The sequence below is a fragment of the Caretta caretta genome, chromosome 5, assembly GCF_965140235.1.
Source record: "Caretta caretta isolate rCarCar2 chromosome 5, rCarCar1.hap1, whole genome shotgun sequence".
In the NCBI taxonomy this organism is placed as follows: domain Eukaryota; kingdom Metazoa; phylum Chordata; order Testudines; family Cheloniidae; genus Caretta; species Caretta caretta.
In genome coordinates, this window is record NC_134210.1 from 20,911,816 (window position 1) to 20,934,507 (window position 22,692).

The 22,692-nt window shown below is 38.0% G+C and overlaps 1 protein-coding gene across 4 annotated transcripts in view; it reads left to right on the forward strand.

The window, feature by feature from the left end:
- The window catches only part of WDR7 (WD repeat domain 7), a 375,678-nt gene extending 356,416 nt beyond the window's left edge, over positions 1–19,262 (forward strand). For all 4 annotated transcript variants that reach the window (XM_048851745.2, XM_075128394.1, XM_048851746.2 and 1 more), the window contains 2 exons: positions 9,769–9,873; positions 16,329–19,262. In XM_048851745.2, the coding sequence (XP_048707702.2) occupies positions 9,769–9,873; positions 16,329–16,532 (309 nt within the window). In that variant the 3' untranslated portion in view covers positions 16,533–19,262. The remainder of the gene's footprint in view (positions 1–9,768; positions 9,874–16,328) is intronic.
- The last annotated feature ends 3,430 nt before the right edge of the window (positions 19,263–22,692 follow it).

Sequence of the window (22,692 nt, forward strand, 5' to 3'; positions counted from 1 at the left end):
ATCATTGCCCATTCTTTCATCACCTCCAGATTGCCGCAATGCAATGCACTCTGAATAAGGCTATACCTGATGATAACTCAGCAACTTCAGCTTGTACAAAACGCATCCGTTTGCTTATTTAACAGTGTTTCACACAAAGAGCATATTGTATTTATGCTCCATAGGTTCTCTGGTTTTCCAATGCATTTTTAGTGCAATTCCAAGGATTGGTTTTGACTTTCAAAGCTCTTTATGGTTTGGTTTCTGTTCTCAGTGCTTTACATTCACATTAAAATTCAGCTGGGACATAATGGAGACTGCTGGTTGAAATGTCAAATAAGATTATTTGGTATGCTTGTGTGGTATGGGAAAATCTCATGCATGGGCTCTGCACCAGAATGGCAAGACCTCCGGAGGGGTTTAAAATCGCCACCACCCTTTCTTTCTTTATGGCTAGATGGGAGAGGGAAGTCCCCAAACTTTTCTTTTATAATATGGGGTCATGATGTAGCAAAGGTTGAGAACCTCTAATCTAGAGGATCTTGCTTGTTTGATTCAGACTTCTTTATTGATTAGCAAAAAGAAAAGGAGTACTAGTGGCACCTTAGAGACTAACCAATTTATTTGAGCATAAGCTTTCGTGAGCTACAGCTCACTTCATCGGATGCGTTCTTTCATGAGCTACAGCTCACTTCATCGGATGCATTCAGTGGATCCACTGAATTGGTTATAAATTGGTTAGTCTCTAAGGTGCCACTAGTACTCCTTTTCTTTTTGCGAATACAAACTAACATGGCTGCTACTCGGAAACCTGTCTTTCTTGATTAGGTGTGCTCTAGATTTGGGGGTATTTTTTACTGCAAAGTGAACCAAGTTTTTATGCAAGCTGAGGTTCTCAGGGAGGTCAAGTGTCCTTTATCGTCACCAAAATGTCAAGAGATTGTGTCTCACTCTTCCAGACATGGACTTTGGTATAATGAGCCATGCCATTGTGACCTAGACTGCATTGCTAGTGTAATGTGTTTTATTTAGTGTACCACTGAAAACCAGATGTATATTGCTGCTCTTGCAGAGTACATCAACATGACTGCTCAAGGGGATTTGCCCCCAAAATCAGTGTCACTACTGGTTGTTAATGAGAGAGCTTCACAGTCTTCTCATTTTTAATGTGCAAATAACCAGTCTATACAAGGATTGATTTGCTCTATCTCCTTTGGTGGAAGTGGAGACCTGGAACTGCCTAACTTCCCAAGCTACAAGCAGTATTCAATGTGTTCTTGCGGGACGGGGGGACTGTCTGATCTCTTCCTGCTTAATATTTGGTCAAAGCACATAGGTGGCACAGTTCAGGCTAGGTTTCCAGACTTTTCTTATGTATGTGTTTGGATTATAATACTTCTGTGTGATGCATTTGGGTACGTTGCTTTCCTTGAGAACGCAATATCATTTCCTTTCTGTTCATACACCCACAGGGTTTTGGGAATAGATATCCATAATGTGATGTATGTTTCTGCAGTAACGCAGTAGTTACATTAATATCCAGTTCTGTATTTAAAATACTTTTTTCAACTGCTGGTTAAAATAAAATACTTTAGAATATTGCTGCAGTGGAATTCAACACTTAGCACAGGTATTTACCTTTGACAGAACAATTTACTTTAGTGTAGAGTTTGGGAAATATCAGACCTTGAAATGGGTGTTCATAGCTTCCATATATGATGTGCTTTAGTACAGCAACACAGGCAGGTGCAGAAGTCAAATAGTCTCCCAGGAGCATCCCCCATTTAGAAAAAGAACAAATCAATTCATTGGGCAGAGGGATACGACACACAGCTGCACTTTGTCCCACTGTATTTTTTGTTCAAAATAAACGGTATCCGTGAACCAGTGCCACTGTTAAATGCACAGATATTAGATTTTTCCATAACATTCTGTAACTAATTCCAAGCAGAAAACATACCCATTTTGAGTGTAATCCGAAAGGCAAAAAAACTAAACAAATATTTTATCATGCACTTCCTTATGGAAGCAACAGAGGCACACATCCTTCCAGGTAGCCTTTAGCATAGCAATAAAATTGCCTCGGCCGGCCAGCCAAGCCTAAAAAGCAAGAACATTGGTTCAAATAAAATGCTTCTGATTGAGCTGCATAGATTTTGTGATATGCTTATTTACCTGACAAGTAAATAAAAGGGTGAGCATTGCCAAATGCACATTGAATAAGCCACAGAAAAGGTAAATCTGTGTTTTAAAGGATTAATGTCAGCTAGGAAAGTACATAAATTAAAACATCAGAGTGATGTGGCTCCCTTAAGGACTGTAGTTATTTGGATAAATTGTCAGTGGTAAAGAGTGCAACAAGTATGCTAGTGCTATTGATTTTCACCTTTGTATTACCAAAACATTTTTCATTGACACATATTAATTGCTTGTTAAGTGCTAAAGAGTTTGATGGTCTAAATATTGAATCCTATAATTAATTGGCCTTTTAGTTTTCCTTATCATTAAGCAATAGTGATTACATTAAAGGCACAAGGGTTTGCTTAAGTCGACATATCTTGTACGTGATGTACAGTAAGAAAATATTACTATAGATTCCTAATACACGACCTCTTGTAAGTGCAGTATATCTTACTTTCTGTTGTCATGTAAGCTACTGTACTTTCCCACCATCAATTATAGGGTGCATCTTCCTATTGTAATTCAAGTTATAATGTTACAAACCCAGTTCTCAATAGGGAGATTATAATGTAGCCATTTAATGCCAAGTTTTAGCCTGATACGCACAGAGACTTTCAGTGCAGAAACAATAATTATACTGTGCATATTTTTCAGAAAATAGTTTAAACGGTTGTGCGTTTCTAATTCTAGTATTTTTTATTGCACGATAATAGCAAAAAGATATTTTCAAAATTAAGTTGTTTCGGCACTTAAGCCAAATTTTTCAAACAGGTTTTCCTAAACTCAGGAAATAAATCTGTTTTTAACCACCTAATGGCTTGAGCCTGAGTTTATTGAAATCAGTAGCAAACTCCCATTTACTTACATGGTGCAGGGTCAGGCCTTTAGTGGCCTAACTTTCAGAAGCGCTGATCATCTACCGCTCCCACTGAAGTCATTAAGATCTGTAGGTACTTGGGCACAGCACTTTTGAATATTGGTTTAGTTGCATCAATTTAGGCATCCAAACGTGAAGAAGTTTCTTAGGGCTGCAACTTGGGAGCCATCATCAGCACCATCCTCTCTTGCCCTGTATACTCAGGCTGTATCTAAATCTTCCCTAATACTTCTAAAATATGTCCTTTTTTTCTGTCTAGATGGGCAAACTTTAATCCAGAATCTCTCACCTGACACATTGTAACCTCTTCTCCAGGATCCCTGAACCATCACTCCATTCTGCCCATACAAAAGCAACTGCTAAAATCATCTTCCTTACAGGTTGCTTTGATCATACGGTAGAACCTCAGAGTTACGGACACCTCAGAAATGGAGGTTGTCCCTGACTCTGAAATGTTTGTAACCGTGAACAACGTGCAGTTCAGGCTCCAGTCCCAGCAGCTGATGCTCCAAGCCAGGTTCCAGCAGCTGCTGAACTCCCTCCTCAGTGCCAGCAGCTTAATTGCAGGCAGCTTCTTTCCCTGGGTCAGACTGCAACCTTGTCCCCCTCCCAGCCGGGGGAGGTGGGTGAAAATAGTGCTTCCCCCCACCCCCGGGAGGGGGAGGGAGGCAGGGGTGAAAGCAGTGCAGCCCCCAGTGCTGCTCCTGCTCTGCCAGCTGCCTTGGGCTGGCAGTTGAAGCGTCTTCACTCCTAGACGTAAGTGGGTGCTGGGGGGTGGGGGGGGGCGGAAGCAGCCCAGATGTGCCTGCCTTTAAGATGCAATACAGGCACAGTACTGTACAGTGTTTGCTTTTTCTTTTTTTTTGTCTCCGCTGCTGCCTGATTGGTTACTCCCGGTTTCACATGATGTCCGGTTAACCGGTCAGTCCGTAATTCTGGTTTTCATATCTTTGAGGTTCTATCTACTGTATTAACTTTTTCTCTCACTGGATGCCCTTGTTTCACCGAACCAAGTTCAAACTTCTTGTCCTACCTTTCAAGACCCTTCACAATTCTGCCCCTCTTTATTTGACTACTCTTGTCTCCTACTGTGCCAGTTTAATCTCCTACTGTCTACCAGCAGTGCCTGTCTTGTCTGACCCTTTGTCAGCTTCTCAGGCAAACGTTTTCATGACTGCTTCCATCCTGCTCTTGAGTGTGCAATGTCCTCCCCTAACTGATGCATATGCTACTATTCTGTACTGCAGATCTCGCCTTAAGAATAACTTTGCAGTGATGCCTATAAGAAATCAGTCAATTTATAATGATTTAAGTATTCATAATTATAAAAAAAAATTGCAGTTGTGTATAGATATATTTAAAAACTGTATCCGCCTTGCCAAGTATTTTTGATGTCACTTGCCTTCTCAGATTGTGAGATCTTCAGGTAGAGTGCAACATCGAGCACAAAGGAGCCCCAGTTCTGCTTTGAACTCCAGGCACTGCCTTAATGTAAATATTAAGTAATACCCCACTGTGAATTTGGCCCAGGTAAAGCTACATAAAAAGTATTTAACTTTTAATTCAAGTGAAAGATAGTGCTACTATTTTAAATTTAAAATAATACTTATACATACATTTCAAAGTGCTTTACAAAGATGAATAAACATCATGGCCCCAAATTTACAGATGGGGAATCTGAGATATGGAGAGTTGTGTCTTGCTGAAGATCACACAGCAAGTCAGTGGCAGGGACAGGAGTAGAATCCAAGGCTCCTGACTCTGGGTCTTATGCACATAAAAATTGCATATAGGTTTTTACTTTAGCTAGAAGATGATGATGGATGTGATTGTAATGTTGAAGTCCATTTGAGTTTTGCCCAAGTTAGGAGTCCAGACTAGGCCTTGGAAAGATCTTTGGTTGTATCGGTTTACAGGAAATATATTTCATTACAACTGTTTGTGAATTGTATATCTACTGCTGTGCGGATTACAGATTATAGTTTAAAGCAGCATTTCTCAAACTGTGGTCCGTGGACCTGAGGGTACTCCAGGGCGTCCACCGGCCCAACTGATCAACTCATCCCCCTCCCTCTCTCAACTCCACCCCCTCCCTCCCAGTACCTTCTGCATGCCACTGAACAACTGTTCCCCAGTGTGCAGGAGGCACTGAGAGGGAGGGGGAGGAGCGGGGATGGAGCATGCTCAGGGGAGGGGGCAGAAAGAGACAGGGGAGGGGATGGGTGGACCTTTGGGGGAAGGGGTGGAGTGGAGGCAGGGCCTTGTACTGAGTGGGGAGCTTTGGGGTCTGCAAAAAAATTTAAATCAAAATGGGGGTCCTCGGGTTGCTAAAGTTTGAGAACCGCGGGTTTAAAGTATATGTGAAAAAATGTTATGTACCACTAGTGGTTGAGTATTATGCCTTTTAAATAATTCCTTTACATTTCATCTACTACAAAAGGTTTGAACTTTTAATTAACATTTTTATGGCAGTGGTCCAAAAGATTTTAATTGCATGCTGCTAATTTAATCAAGTTTGGACATAAATGATTATGTCGATCAGTGGGAAAGGAACAGTGCTGCAAGCCTGTGCGTCCCAAGAGCTTTCCCATTTTCAGAAGGGCAAGTGGTGATAAAACATGCCAAGTACGTGCTTTGTTGGGAGATGTGTACTGTAGTTTTTGGCAGTCATAAGTCTTTTTTACTTTTTAAGCCTAAATACCTTTTTAAATATTAGAAACTTGAAATTCTAATATAAAATCCTATGTATTTTAAGACTTAATTAAATATACATTTTCCATTATTTGTAGATTTTTTTTAGTATGAGCATTAAATTCACTAAAAATATAGGTTTCAGAGTAACAGCCATGTTAGTCTGTATTCGCAAAAAGAATTTTTTACTAAAAATATAAAAGATATTAAAAATATCAAATTGTATTATTGGAAGGTAGCAAAGTAGAACAAAGTTCAGGCCATGCAACTATTTACGTAATAAAAACAACTTAATTTGACAGGTTAGTTTGCCCATAAAAGAATTATTACTCCCACTTAACAATAAACTCCCAAGTAAATATATTAGACATTCAGTTTAAAGCTGATTTTTTTAACCTAAGTATTATACTTTAAAAAACAATTCAATTAAAGCCATATTTTGTTAAGATACCTGACAAATGGCTTTGATTTGATTTAAAAACTGCAAGTTGGCGAGGGATTTGTTTCTAAAATGATTTAATTCAATTTTATAGGCTGAGAGATTGAAGCACATTGAAAAGAAATTGTCAAAATATTTAAAACAGAAATGTTGACTGAAAAGCACACACCTAAGTTTACATTGACTCGAATGGTTTTGGTGCTCTCTCTGGATATTTGATGGGTTTACATCATTTTTGTAAATAAGAATGTACATAACAGACTGTAGAGGCTTCAAATGATCTCTCCTGGTCTTTGGGACAATTAGATATGAAAATGGCCTAAATACAAATTTACACAAAAATAGATTCCTTGTTGGGACTCTGGTATTGCTTTGCTGAATTTGAGACAGAGAGAGGGCAAGGGTGTCTTTTTCTGGCCAAAGTTTAGGAGATTTAACACTTGGAGACACAGTACTTAATAATAATAATTAATAATTAATACCTTGCTCTTATGTAGTTCTTTTCATTCTTATAGAACCTTTTGTCCTGTGCTTGATCTTGCACCCCTTGAGCATCCAAAATGCTCAGTGATGTCACTGGGAGTTTTAAATGTGCAAGGAAAATAGGCTCAGATCAGATCTAATGCAGCAGTGTCCACCCTGTGGCCCTTGAGGCTCTAAATTCTGGCCCCCGAAAACAATTGCGTTAAGAACATTTAAGTTGTTAAAAATTGAGAATGTGTTTCATTTGCTCCCACACACACACTCTCCTCCCGTCCCCGATTCTGTCTCTGTTTTCCTGATTATTTTCCTCTCCTCTTGGTATGTGAATAAAGTGGAGAGGTAGGTTTCGAGAATTTCAGACTTTACTAAATTGCACTGGCCCCAGTACCTTTCTCCTCCTGCAGAGGATCTAGGCTTATTGTGAGGGAAAGTAGTTAGGGGACAAGACTTGCTTGTAGAGAATGTGGATGATTCGTAACACCTGCCAAGAATCGTCTAGGAGTACTTGGTCCTGCCTCAGCATAGGAGGCTGGATCAGATGACCTCTTGAGGATCCTTCCAGCCCTATATATCTGTGATTCTGTGATTTGTTGGCTCTGAAATCAACCTCTTTTGTATACTTGTTAGGATGGAGATTTTCCTTTGCAGTGACCTGCAAATACATTTTCATTTGCTGATGGGAGACCTACTGAGAAGGAGTGATTTCTAAAAACGTACCTGTGCCTTTTGGGTATTCAAGCAAGCACATAGGTGCCAAGGCAAAACATGTATTGTAATAGCAGGAATACCCATTCTGAGTGCAAGTGAAGGTTTTTCTGTGTACAAAGTGGCACACTGTCAAACTTTGTCGGTGTAGTTTCTGGGGCTTGTTTGAAAATTTAGTCTTGAGCATTTTTCTCATTTGTTATTGTAATGTTATCACGTGTTCCTCCAAATAGCACCTTTCTTGTTTCATATAACAGAGAATGGAATGTGCTTACTGTCTGTAAGCTTCAGAAATATTGATTGCTGTCACGGTAATGGTTATAGTGAATTTTATGGTGACATTTCAGATTTAAATATATCATGTCATATGTTCTTTCCTTGAGTTACTGCTACCATGGGATGATAAACTCCTACTGTAAAAATGTGTCATGTTAATGTTGTGCAAAGACTCTATCTGGTCCAGTAATTTAATTATTTCATTTTATTTTAAATTATTTTTTTCTTTCTGCATCCTCTGATTTCCATTTGTTTAATTATGGTAGATAAACATAGACTCCTATTCTATCTTATCTTATCTAAGAAGCTTTTTGAGCCATATAAATTGTCAAAAGCCATTCATGGATACTGACTCCAGAGCAGGTGGAGGAAAGGTCAGTTCTGCTACACAGAAGTCAAAGAAAAAAAACTGCACCAAGAGGAGATCTCATGCAAATAACCTACCAACATCTTACTATGGGCCTCTCCACTCCTGAAGTTCTCTGGTCCTCTGAAGAGCAGTGATAACTACCTCCAGCAGCCCAAGATAGGAAGAAAAATATAAGCACCAGTCATGGTCAAAGGCATGGTTTGGTTTGGCTTTTAAAGAGTACATGTTGTTAAGGATCAGGGAGAAAGAGGTTAACTTCTAATCATGAAAGATGGGGGGGGGTGATGGGGGATGGGGAGAGGGGTGCTCCTATTGGGATTACATGAGAATCATTTAACAACCCTCACCCTATTTGAGAAAGCTTCTTGATTGCCTCTTCTCTCCCCAATGTCCCATTTGCCGTTTCTTTAAGTGAGAGAAAACTGCATATGGTGGTTCTTTTTTCTGCGGCTAACAGAAATGAAACCCAGTGAGAGAGACTTCCCTCCCCCACACCGCCTTTGAAGGTGTATACCAGCTGGCAGAATGTCAGTCAACTTGTAAATAATCATTGTTAGGACAACAGGAAATGTATTCAATATGCTCTGGGCCTCTCCAAAGGTCATAGCCCTGAGTCTAATGTCCACATATAATAATCAAGCAGGATGGGGTCTGTGATTGTAGTACTGGAAATGGTGGTCCTAATTTGCTATCATCTAATTCCTAATTTGACATTACACAGCAACTGGAACCCCTGGCAATAGGCAGGAGACATCGTTACTGAATAGCTGTGGGAATCCACATTATTTCTCCACACCAGCTGCCACAAAAAGATGCTGTATCCTTCATACTACATATTTATACAGAGGGGAAGAGAATGTTGGGGAGCTATGCAAAAATATTATCTGCAGATTCATTGGAATTTAGCATTCTCCAAAGATATACAAGATATAGGTGAAAAATTCTCCAAGATTTCAAACATAAGGCATGAGATTTGGAAGCTGAGTAACAAGAAAGAACCACTGATCGTGTGACTATAAAGCTGTAGACGGGATATAGGTAACAGGTATAGGTCTAATCACCTTCGCAGCAGATGAAGGTTGGCAAGTAAATGCTTGAAATTGTTCCACCAAAGGTTTCTGGACAGTCAGCTTCTGAATCTCACGCCTGACGTTTTAAACCAAGAGTTTAGCACTATTACTACAAATAGCCAAGAGAAGAATAATTCCCTTTTCTTCTAGTTAAGGTCGTAATTTTGAAAGTCTGAACCTTTTTCTACTATTCGATCAGAACATTTCTTCAGAATCCCTGAAAATGGACAAATGTTCACTTACTTATATGCAAAACCACCACGATTGGCATAATTAACAGTCTCCGTAGAGAAGGCAAGGATGGCCTAGAGACTGTATTACAAGTTGTACCTAGTTTAGGACTGATGTATAACAATGGGGCATGGGGAAGCTTCAGCTGCTGCTGTACTTGCTGCAGCTGTTCTGAGAACACAGAGAGAGAGAGAGGCCTTCTGCTTCCAAGGCTGTCCTAGTGCTGCCTTACACTATCACTAAATTCCCTCTCATTTATGAAATAATGAAATTATATTTGGTTTTCAGTTTGCCAGACTATGATCTCTTCACTATACTTAGTTTTAACTGACAGTTATGACCTATATCTATAAGTCATTTCTATAGATACACACTCTGTTAGCTTTGTGTTCAGTTTGTGTCTGTGTGGCACCATAATGGTGCTGAGTAATTAATCTTCTAAACTACATGTTTTCCTCTTTGTTAGACTATCCATGGCCATAAAGGGCCAATAACTGCTGTGGCTTTCGCTCCTGATGGACGGTACCTTGCCACTTATTCCAACACAGACAGTCACATCTCCTTTTGGCAGGTAAGAATATACACAAAAGGCGAAGATATATACGCGATGCTAGTATTGTAAATGGGGCTGAGTTTTTGGCATTTGTACAGTCAACTTTTTGGGTCTTTTTAAAAAATGTTATTCAGTACTAGTGTAACCTCTGACAAAGGAAAAAATAATGTATCATTATGGCTGAAATAACAACCATGCCAAAAATCAGGAAATTCCAAAACTTAAAGCTGAAACCAGAACATAAATACTCTCATTTTGGACAATCCATATACAGAACTATATCTCCCCACTGATTTTTCTCTTGCTTCCCCCTATTTTATTGCCCCACTAGTTCTTTTTCACATGCTGTCTGTGATGCGCTCACACAGGCATGTTGATAAAGGGTAACATTTTCAAAAGTGACATAGGCCCTTAGCAATTTAAGTACCATTGAAAATCAATGGGATTTAGGTTCCTGAGTGCCTAAATCACTTAAACATTAGACTTAGACTCCTTAGTTACTTAGGGTAACATTTTGACAAATGTATTCACTCATGTTATCTGTATAAATAGATTATAAATTGTATAAATGTATCTGTTGAATAAATATATATGTATAAACAGATAAGGTCCTTGCAATATAGACCTCTGTCTATCTTAGGTGCTGATATATTGCCCATTACTGCAGTATTATCTGAGTATCTCACAGTTTTTTAATATGTATATCTCCCCACAACATACTTGTGAAAGAGGGAAGTACTATTATTTCCATTTACTTTACAAATGGAGAACTGAGGCACAGAGAGACCACACAACTTTACCAAGGAAACAGGAAGGGTGTGGCATGGCATTGAATTGAACCTGGATCCCTGAGTTCCAGGAAGCTAGCACCCTACCCATTAGACCACCCTCCTCTGTTTGCATTTTATATCTGTGATGATATCTCTGATTACCAATGCTCCTACATAAATAATAATATACCTTTGTATTACTATTTTTAAATGTAAGGTGAATTTTACAGTAACTCCTCACTTAAAGTTGTCCCAGTTAATGTTGTTTCATTGTTACGTTGCTGATCAATTAGGGAACATGCTCGTTTAAAGTTGCTCAGTGCTCCCTTATAACATTGTTTGGCAGCCGCCTGCTTTGTCCACTGCTTGCAGGAAGAGCAGCCCGTTGGAGCTAGCTGGTGGGGGCTTGGAACCAGGGTGGACCAGCAGCCCCCCTATTAGCTCCTCTAAGTTCCCTGTGCGACAGCCGCCCAGCAGGCTATCAATTGCCGGAAGTTCAGCTGTCCCTCCCCCCACCGCCCTGTGTTGCTCCTGCCCTCTGCCTTGGAGCTGCTCCTGGGAGCCTCCTGCTTGCTGTGCGGGGTGGAGGGGGAGAGGTGCTAAAGTCAGGGTGCCCCCCTCCTGCTGCTCCTGCCCCCTGCTCCTTTACCCCATCTCCACAGAGTTTTGGGGGGGGCACAACACGACTCAGGATGGGGGGAGCTTGCTGGCAGCAGCTGCTGTCTCAACTTGCTGATCTACTTAAAAAGATAGTGTACTTAGAGTGGGGTTAACGTACTTAAGGGGGCAATGTGCGTCTCTCTCTCTCTTTCTCACACACACACACACACACAGAGTGTGTGTTTCTTCTCTCTCTGCCATGCAGTCTCCCCTCCCTCCATTCATGCTGCCTTGTAGAATGTGAGGTTACATTAACAACAATGCATTAACCCATTAACCCCCTATTTATGGGGAAATTGGGTTCACATAACATCGTTTTGCTTAAAGTAGCATTTTTCAGGAACATAACTACAATGTTAAGCGAGGAGTTACTGCACTGTGTTTTTTGTTGTTCATGTGCACACAAAAAATGTGTAACCTCTAGGTAACTCCAGAACATTCAAAAGTTTGGAACTTCATGGAATAACACTATATTCTTAATCAAATACCCATACTTCTATAACTTGTATTGATGCCTTGTAGATGTAAGGGTACATTGATGGTTGACCAAATAAGAGCCTGCCCTGCACTTAGCAAGTAGACCCTCTAAGCAGGTGTTTGTGGTTTTTCGTTTGTTTCTTTTTATTTCCTTTAAATGAATTTTTATGCTAAGGCTTGAGAATTTGATCTAAGTATTTTAATCAAAATTCTTATTGTTGTTAATATATATTTATATTATATAGTACCAAAAGTGAACTGTGCACTTTATAAAAAGCAGGATAACAGCATTCCTATCCTTTTGAGTTTAAATTAATAGTTTGAACAATATTTTTCATTCTTATGGTTTTTTTTATCCTGCAAAAGGAACAAGAACAGATCCATATGCAGAGTTGGATCTTTAGACTTTTTTTTTTTCCCTAGAAGACTTTGCAGTTGGGCTATGTGATAGGGTACATTTGGGTAGCTCTGTCCCTTTTTTCCTCTGGAGCTCAGAGTTCCAATTCTATATCAGGTCACCAGTATAAAGGATTTTAGTAGTTGCCATTTAGTTCCCCTTTGATCATAGCAAAACATCAGCACTCAGTGTAGCATGATTGGCAGAACCCAAGAGACAACAGAAAGGAAATAGCAAGTTAGGGTGAAGGTTTGTTGGCAAAGCTGGATGGGGAAGTGTGTAAAGCACTACCCTCATTTATGCATAACCTGTCCCTCGCTTTCATGTGTAATCAATTCATATTGAATTCTAAAAGAAAAAGATATTGGCATTAATGTATTGAGGTATTTATTGCTTTACGTTTAGTTTCCATTCATATTTTTAAGCAATTAACATTCACCTTTACCTTACATGTCATTAAGAGTTTTAAAACGTATGCATTTAAATAGGAAAACCAACTCAAATGGCCGAAGGATGTAAAAGTGTTTTTAAATTATATACTTAAATAATGGTTATCTGAAAAACAAGTGGTCTTGATCCTGCAGTTCATGCAGGCACAATACCCATCAAAGACAGTGGGAGTTTTGCCAGCAGTAAGACTGCAAGACTAGACCCAGTATGCCTGCAGATGTTAGTTAATGTTTTTTTTTAATCTTCCACAATTTTCTGTATGCCATTCAGTAATACTGTACATGCCATAAAAAATACTGAATTATTATCCATCATATATTGTGCTTTCTGAAATAGTGAATAAGAACAGTAAAATGTTCAACCATCAGTACATATACTTAGTTTAACTATCTGGGAAAGCAATCAGGCTTATTGATTTTGATCTTTTACATAGAATCATAGAAAAGGGACCTCACTTAAAAAAACTTCATATTCAGGCACAGGTTTAAAAATGTGAATTGCCAGATTTTACTGTGTCTAAATCTATTCATGTTAAGCTGGCTTTTACATAAAGAGTTAAATGTACCTATGCATTTAGTTTTAAAATGTGACCTGGTGCACTAGTGATTTTTTTCCCCTCTGTGTTCTATTCGGTACTATTATTAATGCAGGAAAATCAGTAACATTAGTCATCTTAAAAGGGTTATTACTCAAGATGATTTAAATTGTGAAAATGTCAGTGGTGCTTGCATGCTCCCTGCTAGAGATGCCATGATTTACACTCTCTGACACCATTCTGCTGCTGAGAAGGGCTAGAAAAAGTAATGGCTTATATTTTGTACTGATCAGAATTCAGAACATGGTGTCAGCAATAACACATCTTAAATGTCCTAAGATTTGCCCAGGTTTCATGTGCCCAGTCTTAGGTATACAGCTGGACCATCATCTACCTATTGTATATAAATCCTAGCATCCTAATACATTTTTATATGGGGAGTCTTTCAAGAGTATTGGAGCATTTAATAGAATGGAAGTTTTTGAGGGAGTTTTTCTTGTTTTTAAAACATATAACAAAATATAATTCAAAAATATTGGACAATTTTTCAAAGAATATAGATCAACAAATATGTTTAAAGGTTTCGTCTCTTAATATTTTGTTGATATAAATAGCAGAAAGAGGGTGAAGCTTTTGTTGTTGTTTTTTAAAAGATTATCACAGAATCATAGAAATGTAGGGCTGGAGGACACCTTGAGAGGTCATCAAGTCCAGCCTGCCTGCACTGAGGCAGGACCAAGTAAACCTAGACCATCCCTAACAAGTGTGTGTCCAATCTGTTTTTAAAAACCTCTAATTGTGGGAATTCCACAACCTCCCTGGAAACCTGTTCCAGAGCTCAACTACTTTTAGAGTTAGAAGGTTTTTCCTAATATCTCCCTTGCTGCAGATTAAGCCCAGATTAAGTCTTGTCCTACCTTGAATGGACATGGGGAACAGTTGATCACCATCCTCTTTATAATAGCTTTTAACATATCTGAAGACTATCAGATCCCTCTCCCACCATAATCTTCTTTTCTCAAGCCTAACAAACCCAGGCTTTTTTAAAAAGCTTTTCTCATACGTCAGGTTTTCTAAACCTTTCATCATTTTTGTTGTTCTCCTCCAATTTATTCATCTCTTTCCTAAAGTGTGATACCCAGAATTGGATACAGTATTCCAGTTCAGGCCTCACCAGTGCCAATTAGAGCAGGACAGTTACATCCCATGTCTTACAGATGACACTCCTGATAATACATACCAGAATAATATTAGCCTTTTTGGCAACTGCATCACATTATTGACTCATGTTCAGATTGTGATCCGCTATAACTCTGAGATCCTTTTCAGCAGTGCTACCTTCCAGCCAGCTTGTCCCCATTTTGTAGCTGTGCATTTGATTTTTCCTTCCTAAGTGAAGTATTTTGCACTTGTCTTTACTGAATGTCATCTTGTTGATTTCAGACAACTCTCTCCGTCTCTGATTTGTCAAGGTTGTTTTGAATTCTAAACCTGGCCTCCAAGTGCTTGTGATCCCTCCTGGCTTGGTGTCATCAAATTTTATAAGCACATTCTCCACTCCATTATCCAAATCATTAATGAAAATATTGACTAATATTGGACACAGGACTGACCCCTCTGGGACCCCATTAGAGACAGGCTCTCCCTGTTTGATAACTACTCTTTGAGTATAGTCTTTCAACCACCTGTGCACCCACCGTATTAGTAATTTAATCTAGACCACATTTCCCTAGTTTGCTTATGAGAATGTCATGTGGGACTGTGTCAAAAGCCTTACTAAAGTCAAAATATATCACATCTACTAATTCCCCGCATCCACTAGGCCAGTAACTCTGTCAAAGAAGAAAATTAGATTGGCTCAGCATGATTTGTTCTTGACAAATCCATGTTTACTATTTCCTATAACCATATTATCCTACAGATGCTTACAAATTGATTGTTTATCAATTGTTCCAGTATTTTTCCAAGTAACTAAGTTAGGTTTACTGGTCTGTAATTCCCTGGGCCCTCTTTGTTCCCCTTTTTAAAGATGGGTGTATTATGTTTGCCCTTCTCCAGTCGTCTGGAAATTCACCTGTCCGCCATGAGTTCTCTGTTATGCCATTGGGACCACTCTTGTTCTGTCGTGCAGATATACTCCAGCATCCAAAAAGTCTTTTCCATCTCTAATTTTTGTAATTCTAACATGTTTCAATATATATTCCAGAAGAAATATAACAATTATAATTTATAATTTTTGATTACTTACTTCAGTTCTGAAATGCTATTGTTTAAATGAATATAAAGAAGTTGTAGGTGACACTTTTTAATATATTAAAGTGATAGACTTCATTATAGGTTTAAGCTAATATGTTGGTTCAGATCTCACTATTTCATTTGAAGTAGATAGAATCAAAGGAAAATGGAATTTTAAAAAGGCAAATGATGAGACTGGAATTAATTTCTTTACCACTAATTCTGTTTCTAAACTTCGCTGAGTTTCCATGCCTTGCAAAAGAGTGTAACTTACAAAAGCCAGAAACTTGGCTGTACTTTATTTCTCCATTTAGTCCAATTTAAAAAAAAATCATTTTCATCATGTCTTGCAGGGAAAAAAGGGAGGAGAACATTTTAAAATCTGGCTGTAAAAGTGTCGTTTAAGATAATGTAGCCAGGATGTCCCTATTCTCTGTTTGTCAGAGGGTGGAGATGGATGGCAGGAGAGAGATCACTAGATCATTACCTGTTAGGTTCACTCCCTCTGGGGTACCTGGCATTGGCCACTGTCGGTAGACAGGATACTGGGCTGGATGGACCTTTGGTCTGACCCAGTATGGCCATTCTTATGTTCTTATGTTTATACCAATGTAAAGTCTACAGATTGGTAGAAAAAAGGAAAGCAGTAATAATGCACTACTAAATTTAGCACAACTAGTTTCATTTTGCAGAGTTGTGTATAGAGTTAATTAAGCATTTGCAAACATACTGCTTAGATTCTCAGCATCTCTTTAGTTTAAAACAGTGTTTTTTGGTGAACTAAATAAAATTTTAATTGAAGGTCATTAGAGAGGGCAGCCATTTAGCTGGTACTGGGAGGTCTTATTAAAAGTTTTCTGCAAATATCAAAGAGAAAAGGCTTTGTTTGTATTCTTCACAAGAAACCCTTTGGTTTCAGTGTTGACTCTTTCTTTTTCTATTACTGCAGATGAACACCTCTCTTTTGGGAAGTATTGGAATGCTGAATTCTGCACCTCAGCTTCGTTGTATTAAAACATACCAGGTGCCTCCTGTCCAGCCTGCCTCACCAGGTTCACACAATGCACTCAAATTGGCGCGGCTGATCTGGACTTCCAATCGCAATGTTATTCTTATGGCACATGATGGCAAAGAACATCGATTTATGGTCTAGAGTCAGGCTCTCTGTTGCTAGAAATATATTTTTTGTTGTAAAATTCCCTGTAATTCTCTCTTTCTCTGTTCTTTTGTAACACTGGATTACCCACACCAGTGCCTATATAAATCATCCAATGGGACCAGCCAGACTGCAACATTTCTGCATGGTTCCCTAGAGCAGAATCTTGCTTCTGCCAGCTATTGATTCAGAGGTATGTCCACCAGCTCAACCAAGTGTGGTTATTCTATCACCATGTAGTTTTTTCTTGCCGTTGATAAGAGGGACGAAGATGGCTATTGGGAAAGCTCTTGTTGCTTGGTGCAACAGAAGCTGAAAAAAATCAACATCACTGAGGTTGCACTCCTTGACTAGATCAGTATTTTCAGGAATCATACCCCAACCTCTGAAGTTGGGCTGAATCAAGTCACTTTTACATTTTAAATGGAAGTAATGCAGAGCAGTCCTAATTATAAATATTATTTTCCTTTTGAGGTTCTTAAAGAAGCTTACTGTTTACCAAAAAGGTTCTATGTTTACATGTACTTTCTTCTAGTGACTATGGGGTGATCATTGGGTGAGGTTTCATAGGGTTTAGCAGTTAGCTTCTTGGGGATAACTGTAATGGGATTCATGAGAAAGTATATGAGGAATTAGGTTTTCAGGAAAAGAGTAGCCATTGTTCTCATTTTGAAGAAGCCTATTTCCTCTCATAAAGTTTAAGTTCTTGCTTGAATTGGAAGTTGTGGCATACTAGGTCATTGTTTTTGTGACCTGGAAGAAAGAATGAGCCGTCCACATGTAAATACCAAGAATCTCTTAAAGAGGGGAAATGAAACTTGAAAAAAAGAATACTTATGCACAAAGCTGTGTTTTTTCTGTATTCCCTTTGCTTCTACTGCAGATATTTATATTTTAAAAAGACCTTTCTCTTTCCCACTTGTGCTGGAACTTGCAGGAAAATGAGAATCCTGCATTTATGCCATCACATCCTGTTGCTGTATAAACTATTGCAGTGTCACAAACTCAGTTTGGCTTCATTGAAGGACTGAGGAGTAAGAATGCAAGTGCGCTTGATGGAAACACAGATATCACTGATATTTAACAACTCAAAAATTATGGAAAATATGTAAAAGGTGAGTTAGTTGTTATTTGAATCCAATATATTTAAACATTTTCCGCAGTAAGAGAATTCTTCTGTAATGTAAGCTGTAATTGTTCACATTTTCCCTCTTTCTTACATATCTCATTTTGTGAAATATCGAATAATGTGAAAAATATGCTGGTTTATGCTCAAAGTAAAAAAAAAATCCATAAAATACTATTTTATTTAAACATATTGATATAAGTGTTTGTATAGCTTTTATTTTCTTTGCCATTTTTGTCTAGAAAACTCACAGTAGAGACAAGGCTCACATTAAATGATGACATAAAGTTAAAGGTGGTACTTGCCATAAAATCCAATAGAATGAGAAAAAATGAACAAAGAAAATAATGGCTTCTAAATTTCAAATGCATTGTTTTCTAGAGGCAGTCTGTATAGTACACTATACATGAAAGTAGGATCTACAGTCCAGAATCAACATATCTGTTGTTTACTATAGTTTTTACAAACAAAGTAAGAAATTAAGACCATTAGGAATGTTTATCTCATATTGCTGTAAATCTTATTCTTTCTAACTATGGCAAGGCTGTAGTATATAGTGGTGGTAAAATTCTGTAGTAGAATTTTTGATGCTTTTCCTTAAAGTAAACTTATACAACATGCATGTACATTGTATTTATAAAGAGATATATGTAGGTCTCTATGACAAGAAGCAAAGAATTACACAGCATATACAATATTTGTCTGTAGAATCAAATGCTATAGTGCTACATTTAAGTATAGGCATATGAGGAAAATTAAAAGGTACATTTTATTCATTCTTCTATAGGCATTCCAAAGTCATATTTACTTGTTATAATATTTTTCAAGTACATATATGTTTATTTTTAAAATCTAAATGGAAACACAGTAGCAATGGGTATGCTAAAGAAGATTTTCTTTAGTATACAGTAAAAGATCTTGCATTGCATGTGTAATTAAAAGTTTGCTTTAAACTAAAAATTTAATGGATTACAAAAAAATTGTAAAAGAAAGAGGGCAATCTACTTCCAGTACTGAAAAATAGTTAAATGTAGCAAAAGCTAAATTAGCAAAATTTTCAGAAGATTATGACAACTTCTGCAAATGTTTTATACAACACATCTAAAGCAACAGTCAGGATTGCAATCTAATGTGGAGTTAGTGTTACTTGGCTAGAAAATGCAGTAATGCTTAGCGGGTGGAAATAGATTATCTAACTGCTTAACTAATATTTGCACATTAGTTAAACACAAATCTTCATTTCAGTGACTTTGTTAACCCTACTCCCAAATTTCATCACAGATTAGATTTCTCAGCACTGCAGTAAAATTTGTGTTGTCATTCCAGTGTAAGCTTTTAGTATTTTATTGATTTGTTAGTACTGTATTTGGACTTGTCCTTGTAAATGTAGAAATGTATGTGGCTTTATTGGCGGTTTACAAGCTAAAGATGACATGATGAGATAACTGTATGAAAATGTTGTAATGATTGAAGTCACTGTGAATGTTAAATGATGAAAATGTTTGCCTCTCAAGAAATTTCTTGATTCCACTTAAATGCTACTGTATGTATTAATGCTATGTACATATGTTTGTGAAATAAAACTGAACAGTATTGAAGGATATTGTTCCTATATTATCATCCTAACTGTGATGTGATCACACACAAATGCATCCTTAGTTCCATTACTTACTTGACATTCATTTTTATTTTTCTTATGCACAGAAATAAATTCTTACATTTATTTGAATAAGGTTACATTTCACTAAGTTGGATGAAGATTCATGTTCAAGAGACTCAAGGCCTCCTTAACAAAAAAGAAGTCGGAAAGTGCTGAGGGAAAGCTATTTTCTTTTCTGTCTATGAGAACAGTGTGAGTCAACCAGTTAAAGATGGTGATGATCTTCCAGAACCTCAGCAACATCCTCTGTCGCGTGGGTAAAGCTATGCTCTCTTCTGGTTATTCAAGCCCTAGATCTCTCTTAAGAGGGAGAGTAATGGAACCAAATTATGCATCGAGATTTTCTGACATGGACTACTGTTCACTGGGAACTGAGCTAAGATTATTAAATTTGTTTAATGTAATACTTTGTTTGGATTTGAATTTGCATCCCCCCTAGTAAGAAAAAGCATGATTGCGTTTGAGCAAGAATAACAAAATTGATCATTATTGCTTAAAAAGGTTTACAGCATAAGCAGTAAATGTAATCTTTCTCTTAGTGTTCAGATAAGATAGTACAGTTTGAATTGAGTCAATCATTTACATAACAAGACTTTAAAAAAATAGATAAAAACAAAAGGAGTTGGTTGCAACATATTTGAGTCCTGAATTTTCAAGGTGTGTGTATGTGTTAAAATCATTCATGACTTAAATATTTTCTCATAGGTAAAATATGCTTAATAACAGTTTGTTGGTGATCACATAAACTGATCAAATGTGGAAAGGGCATGACATTAATAGGAAGGTAAAGCCAGGCAGTGCTGGATGAACTTTCACCTTTCACCTCTTCAGCTGACAGACAGAGTTGAGTGTTGAAAAATCAATACTTAGGAGCCAGGAGGGAAATATTTTCAACCTCTAACTAGAGAATGTATTTTGACAAGGCCAAGATAATCCAAGCTGCACAGGAGAAAGAGAAACGAAGACTCATTTTTAAAGCTTGACACTTCAAGGTGTTTTTGTACAATGGTTTAGAGAAAGCGTCGATACATACAAATACCAAAGGTCAAAAAGAAAAGCCAGAAGAATTTCAAAAATTAGATGCTCACTGTTTCCTTGCTGTTTACTTTATAGAATAGAGACTACAGTTAGATTTAACTTGTAAATATACTTTTAAATTAAGTGATCTCAGAATTTACCGGCTCACCCTGATTTACTAGAAATTAGAAAATACCAGAAGTCTGTGTTTTGCCTTAAGCACTTTAATTATGTGGTAAATCTGCTTACTGCCTGCTATATACCTATATTCAAGCACTTTTATTATTTATGATTTGGCATGATTTCATTTTGATGCAAAATGATCAATATTTGTCATTTATGTGGCAATGTAATATTTTCTTTCTTGGGTAATTTAATCTGGTTTTATATATCATGTGCACCATATAGAGTAGTTAAAATTTCTTTTGCACATGTTTTACACCAAAACTACTTTACAAATCAACGAATTACTTGCTGGTGGTGCGGAGACAAATTAGGCAAATGGAGCAACCATTTTGTCTTTAGCAATAGCTTTTATCTTTATAATCAATGGTATTGAGAGCGAGAATGGAATTTCCCCTACACCTTGGTAAAGTATTATAGAATTCTTAGCATGGACAGCCACCAGAAAAGGGTAGAATATAATAGGATCCAAAGGCTTATACCTGTATTGCAGTGTTGGTACTGATTTGGAATATAAATCCAAATCCTAGAATTAGACCTGAATCCACACCTTTAACTCAGAGGTGAGATAGCATATGAAGACTAGTTTTACATGAAAAAAATTGCAGTTCTGAATAATGTAAATGAACAAATGTGTGCCTGGAGGCATTTAATACAAAGCCTAATAGTACTGTCATGAAATGTTATCTAGAGCACAGCAGAGTTTTGAACAGCCTAGAGAGGAGGGAATGTATGATATACCGTGATCTGAATGTAAGTTGAAGTGAGGCAAGCCATAGATAAGGATTTTTATGGTAGTGGGATAGAAAGGTAAGAACTGGCTCATGAATATGTAAAGGAAATAAACATATCGAGGGGAGGAAACAGGATTATGACTTCCAAGTGCAAAGCAAATTCAGGAGGGAGTGAATGACTGTCACAAGCCACAGATGAGAGAACGAGGAGGACTTGTGGCACCTTAGAGACTAACAAATTTATTTGAGCATAAGCTTTCATGGGCTAAAGCCCATTTCATCAGCTGCATGCAGTGGAAAATACAGTAGGAAGATATATATATTCAGAGAACATGAAAAAATAGGGGTTGCCATACCAACTCTTAATGAGACCAATTGATTAAGGTGGGCCATTATCAGCAGGAGAAAAAAAACTTTTATAGTGATAATCAGGATGGCCCATTTCAAACAGCTGACGAGAAGGTGTGAGTAACAGAGGGGGAAAATTAGCATGGGGAAATAGTTTTTAGTTAGTATAATGACTCATCCACTCCCAGTCTTTATTCAAGCCTAAATTAATGGTGTCCATTTTGCAGATTAATTCCAGTTCTGCTGTTTCTCATTGGAGTCTGTTTTTGAAGTTTTTTGTTGAAGAATTGCTACTTTTAGGTCTGTAATTGAGTGTCCAGGGAGGTTGAAGTGTTCTCTGACTGGTTTTTGAATGTTATAATTCTTGACGTCTGATTTGTGTCCATTTATTCTTTTGAGTAGAGACTGTCCAGTTTGGTCAATGTACACGGCAGAGGGGCATTGCTGATACATGATGGCATATATCACATTGGTAGATGTGCAGGTGAACGAGCCTGTGATGGCATGGCTGATGTGATTAGGTCCTATGATGGTATCCCTTGAATAGAAAGGGGACAGAATTGGCAACGGGCTTTGTTGCAAGGATAGGTTCCTGGGGTAGTGTTTTTGTTGTGTGGTGTGTGGATGCTGGTGAGTATTTGCTTCAGGTTGGTGGGCTGTCTGTAGGCAAGGACTGGCCTGTCTCCCAAGACATGTGAGAGTGATGGGTCGTCCTTCAGGATAGGTTGTAGATCCTTGATGATGCACTGGTGAGGTTTTAGTTGGGGGCTGAAGGTGATGGTTAGTGGCATTCTGTTATTTTCTTTCTTGGGCCTGTCCTGTAGTAGGTAACTTCTGGGTACTCTTCTGGCTCTGTCAATCTGTTTCTTCACTTCAGCAGGTGGGTACTGTATTTGTAAGAACACTTGATAGAGATCTTGTAGGTGTTTGTCTTTGTCTGAGGGGTTGGAGCAAATGCAGTTGTATCGTAGAGCTTGGTTGTAGACAATGGATCATGTGGTGTGGTCTGGATGAAAGCTGGAGGCATATAGGTAAGTATAGCGGTCAGTAGGTTTCCAGTATAGGGTGGTGTTTATGTGACCATCGCTT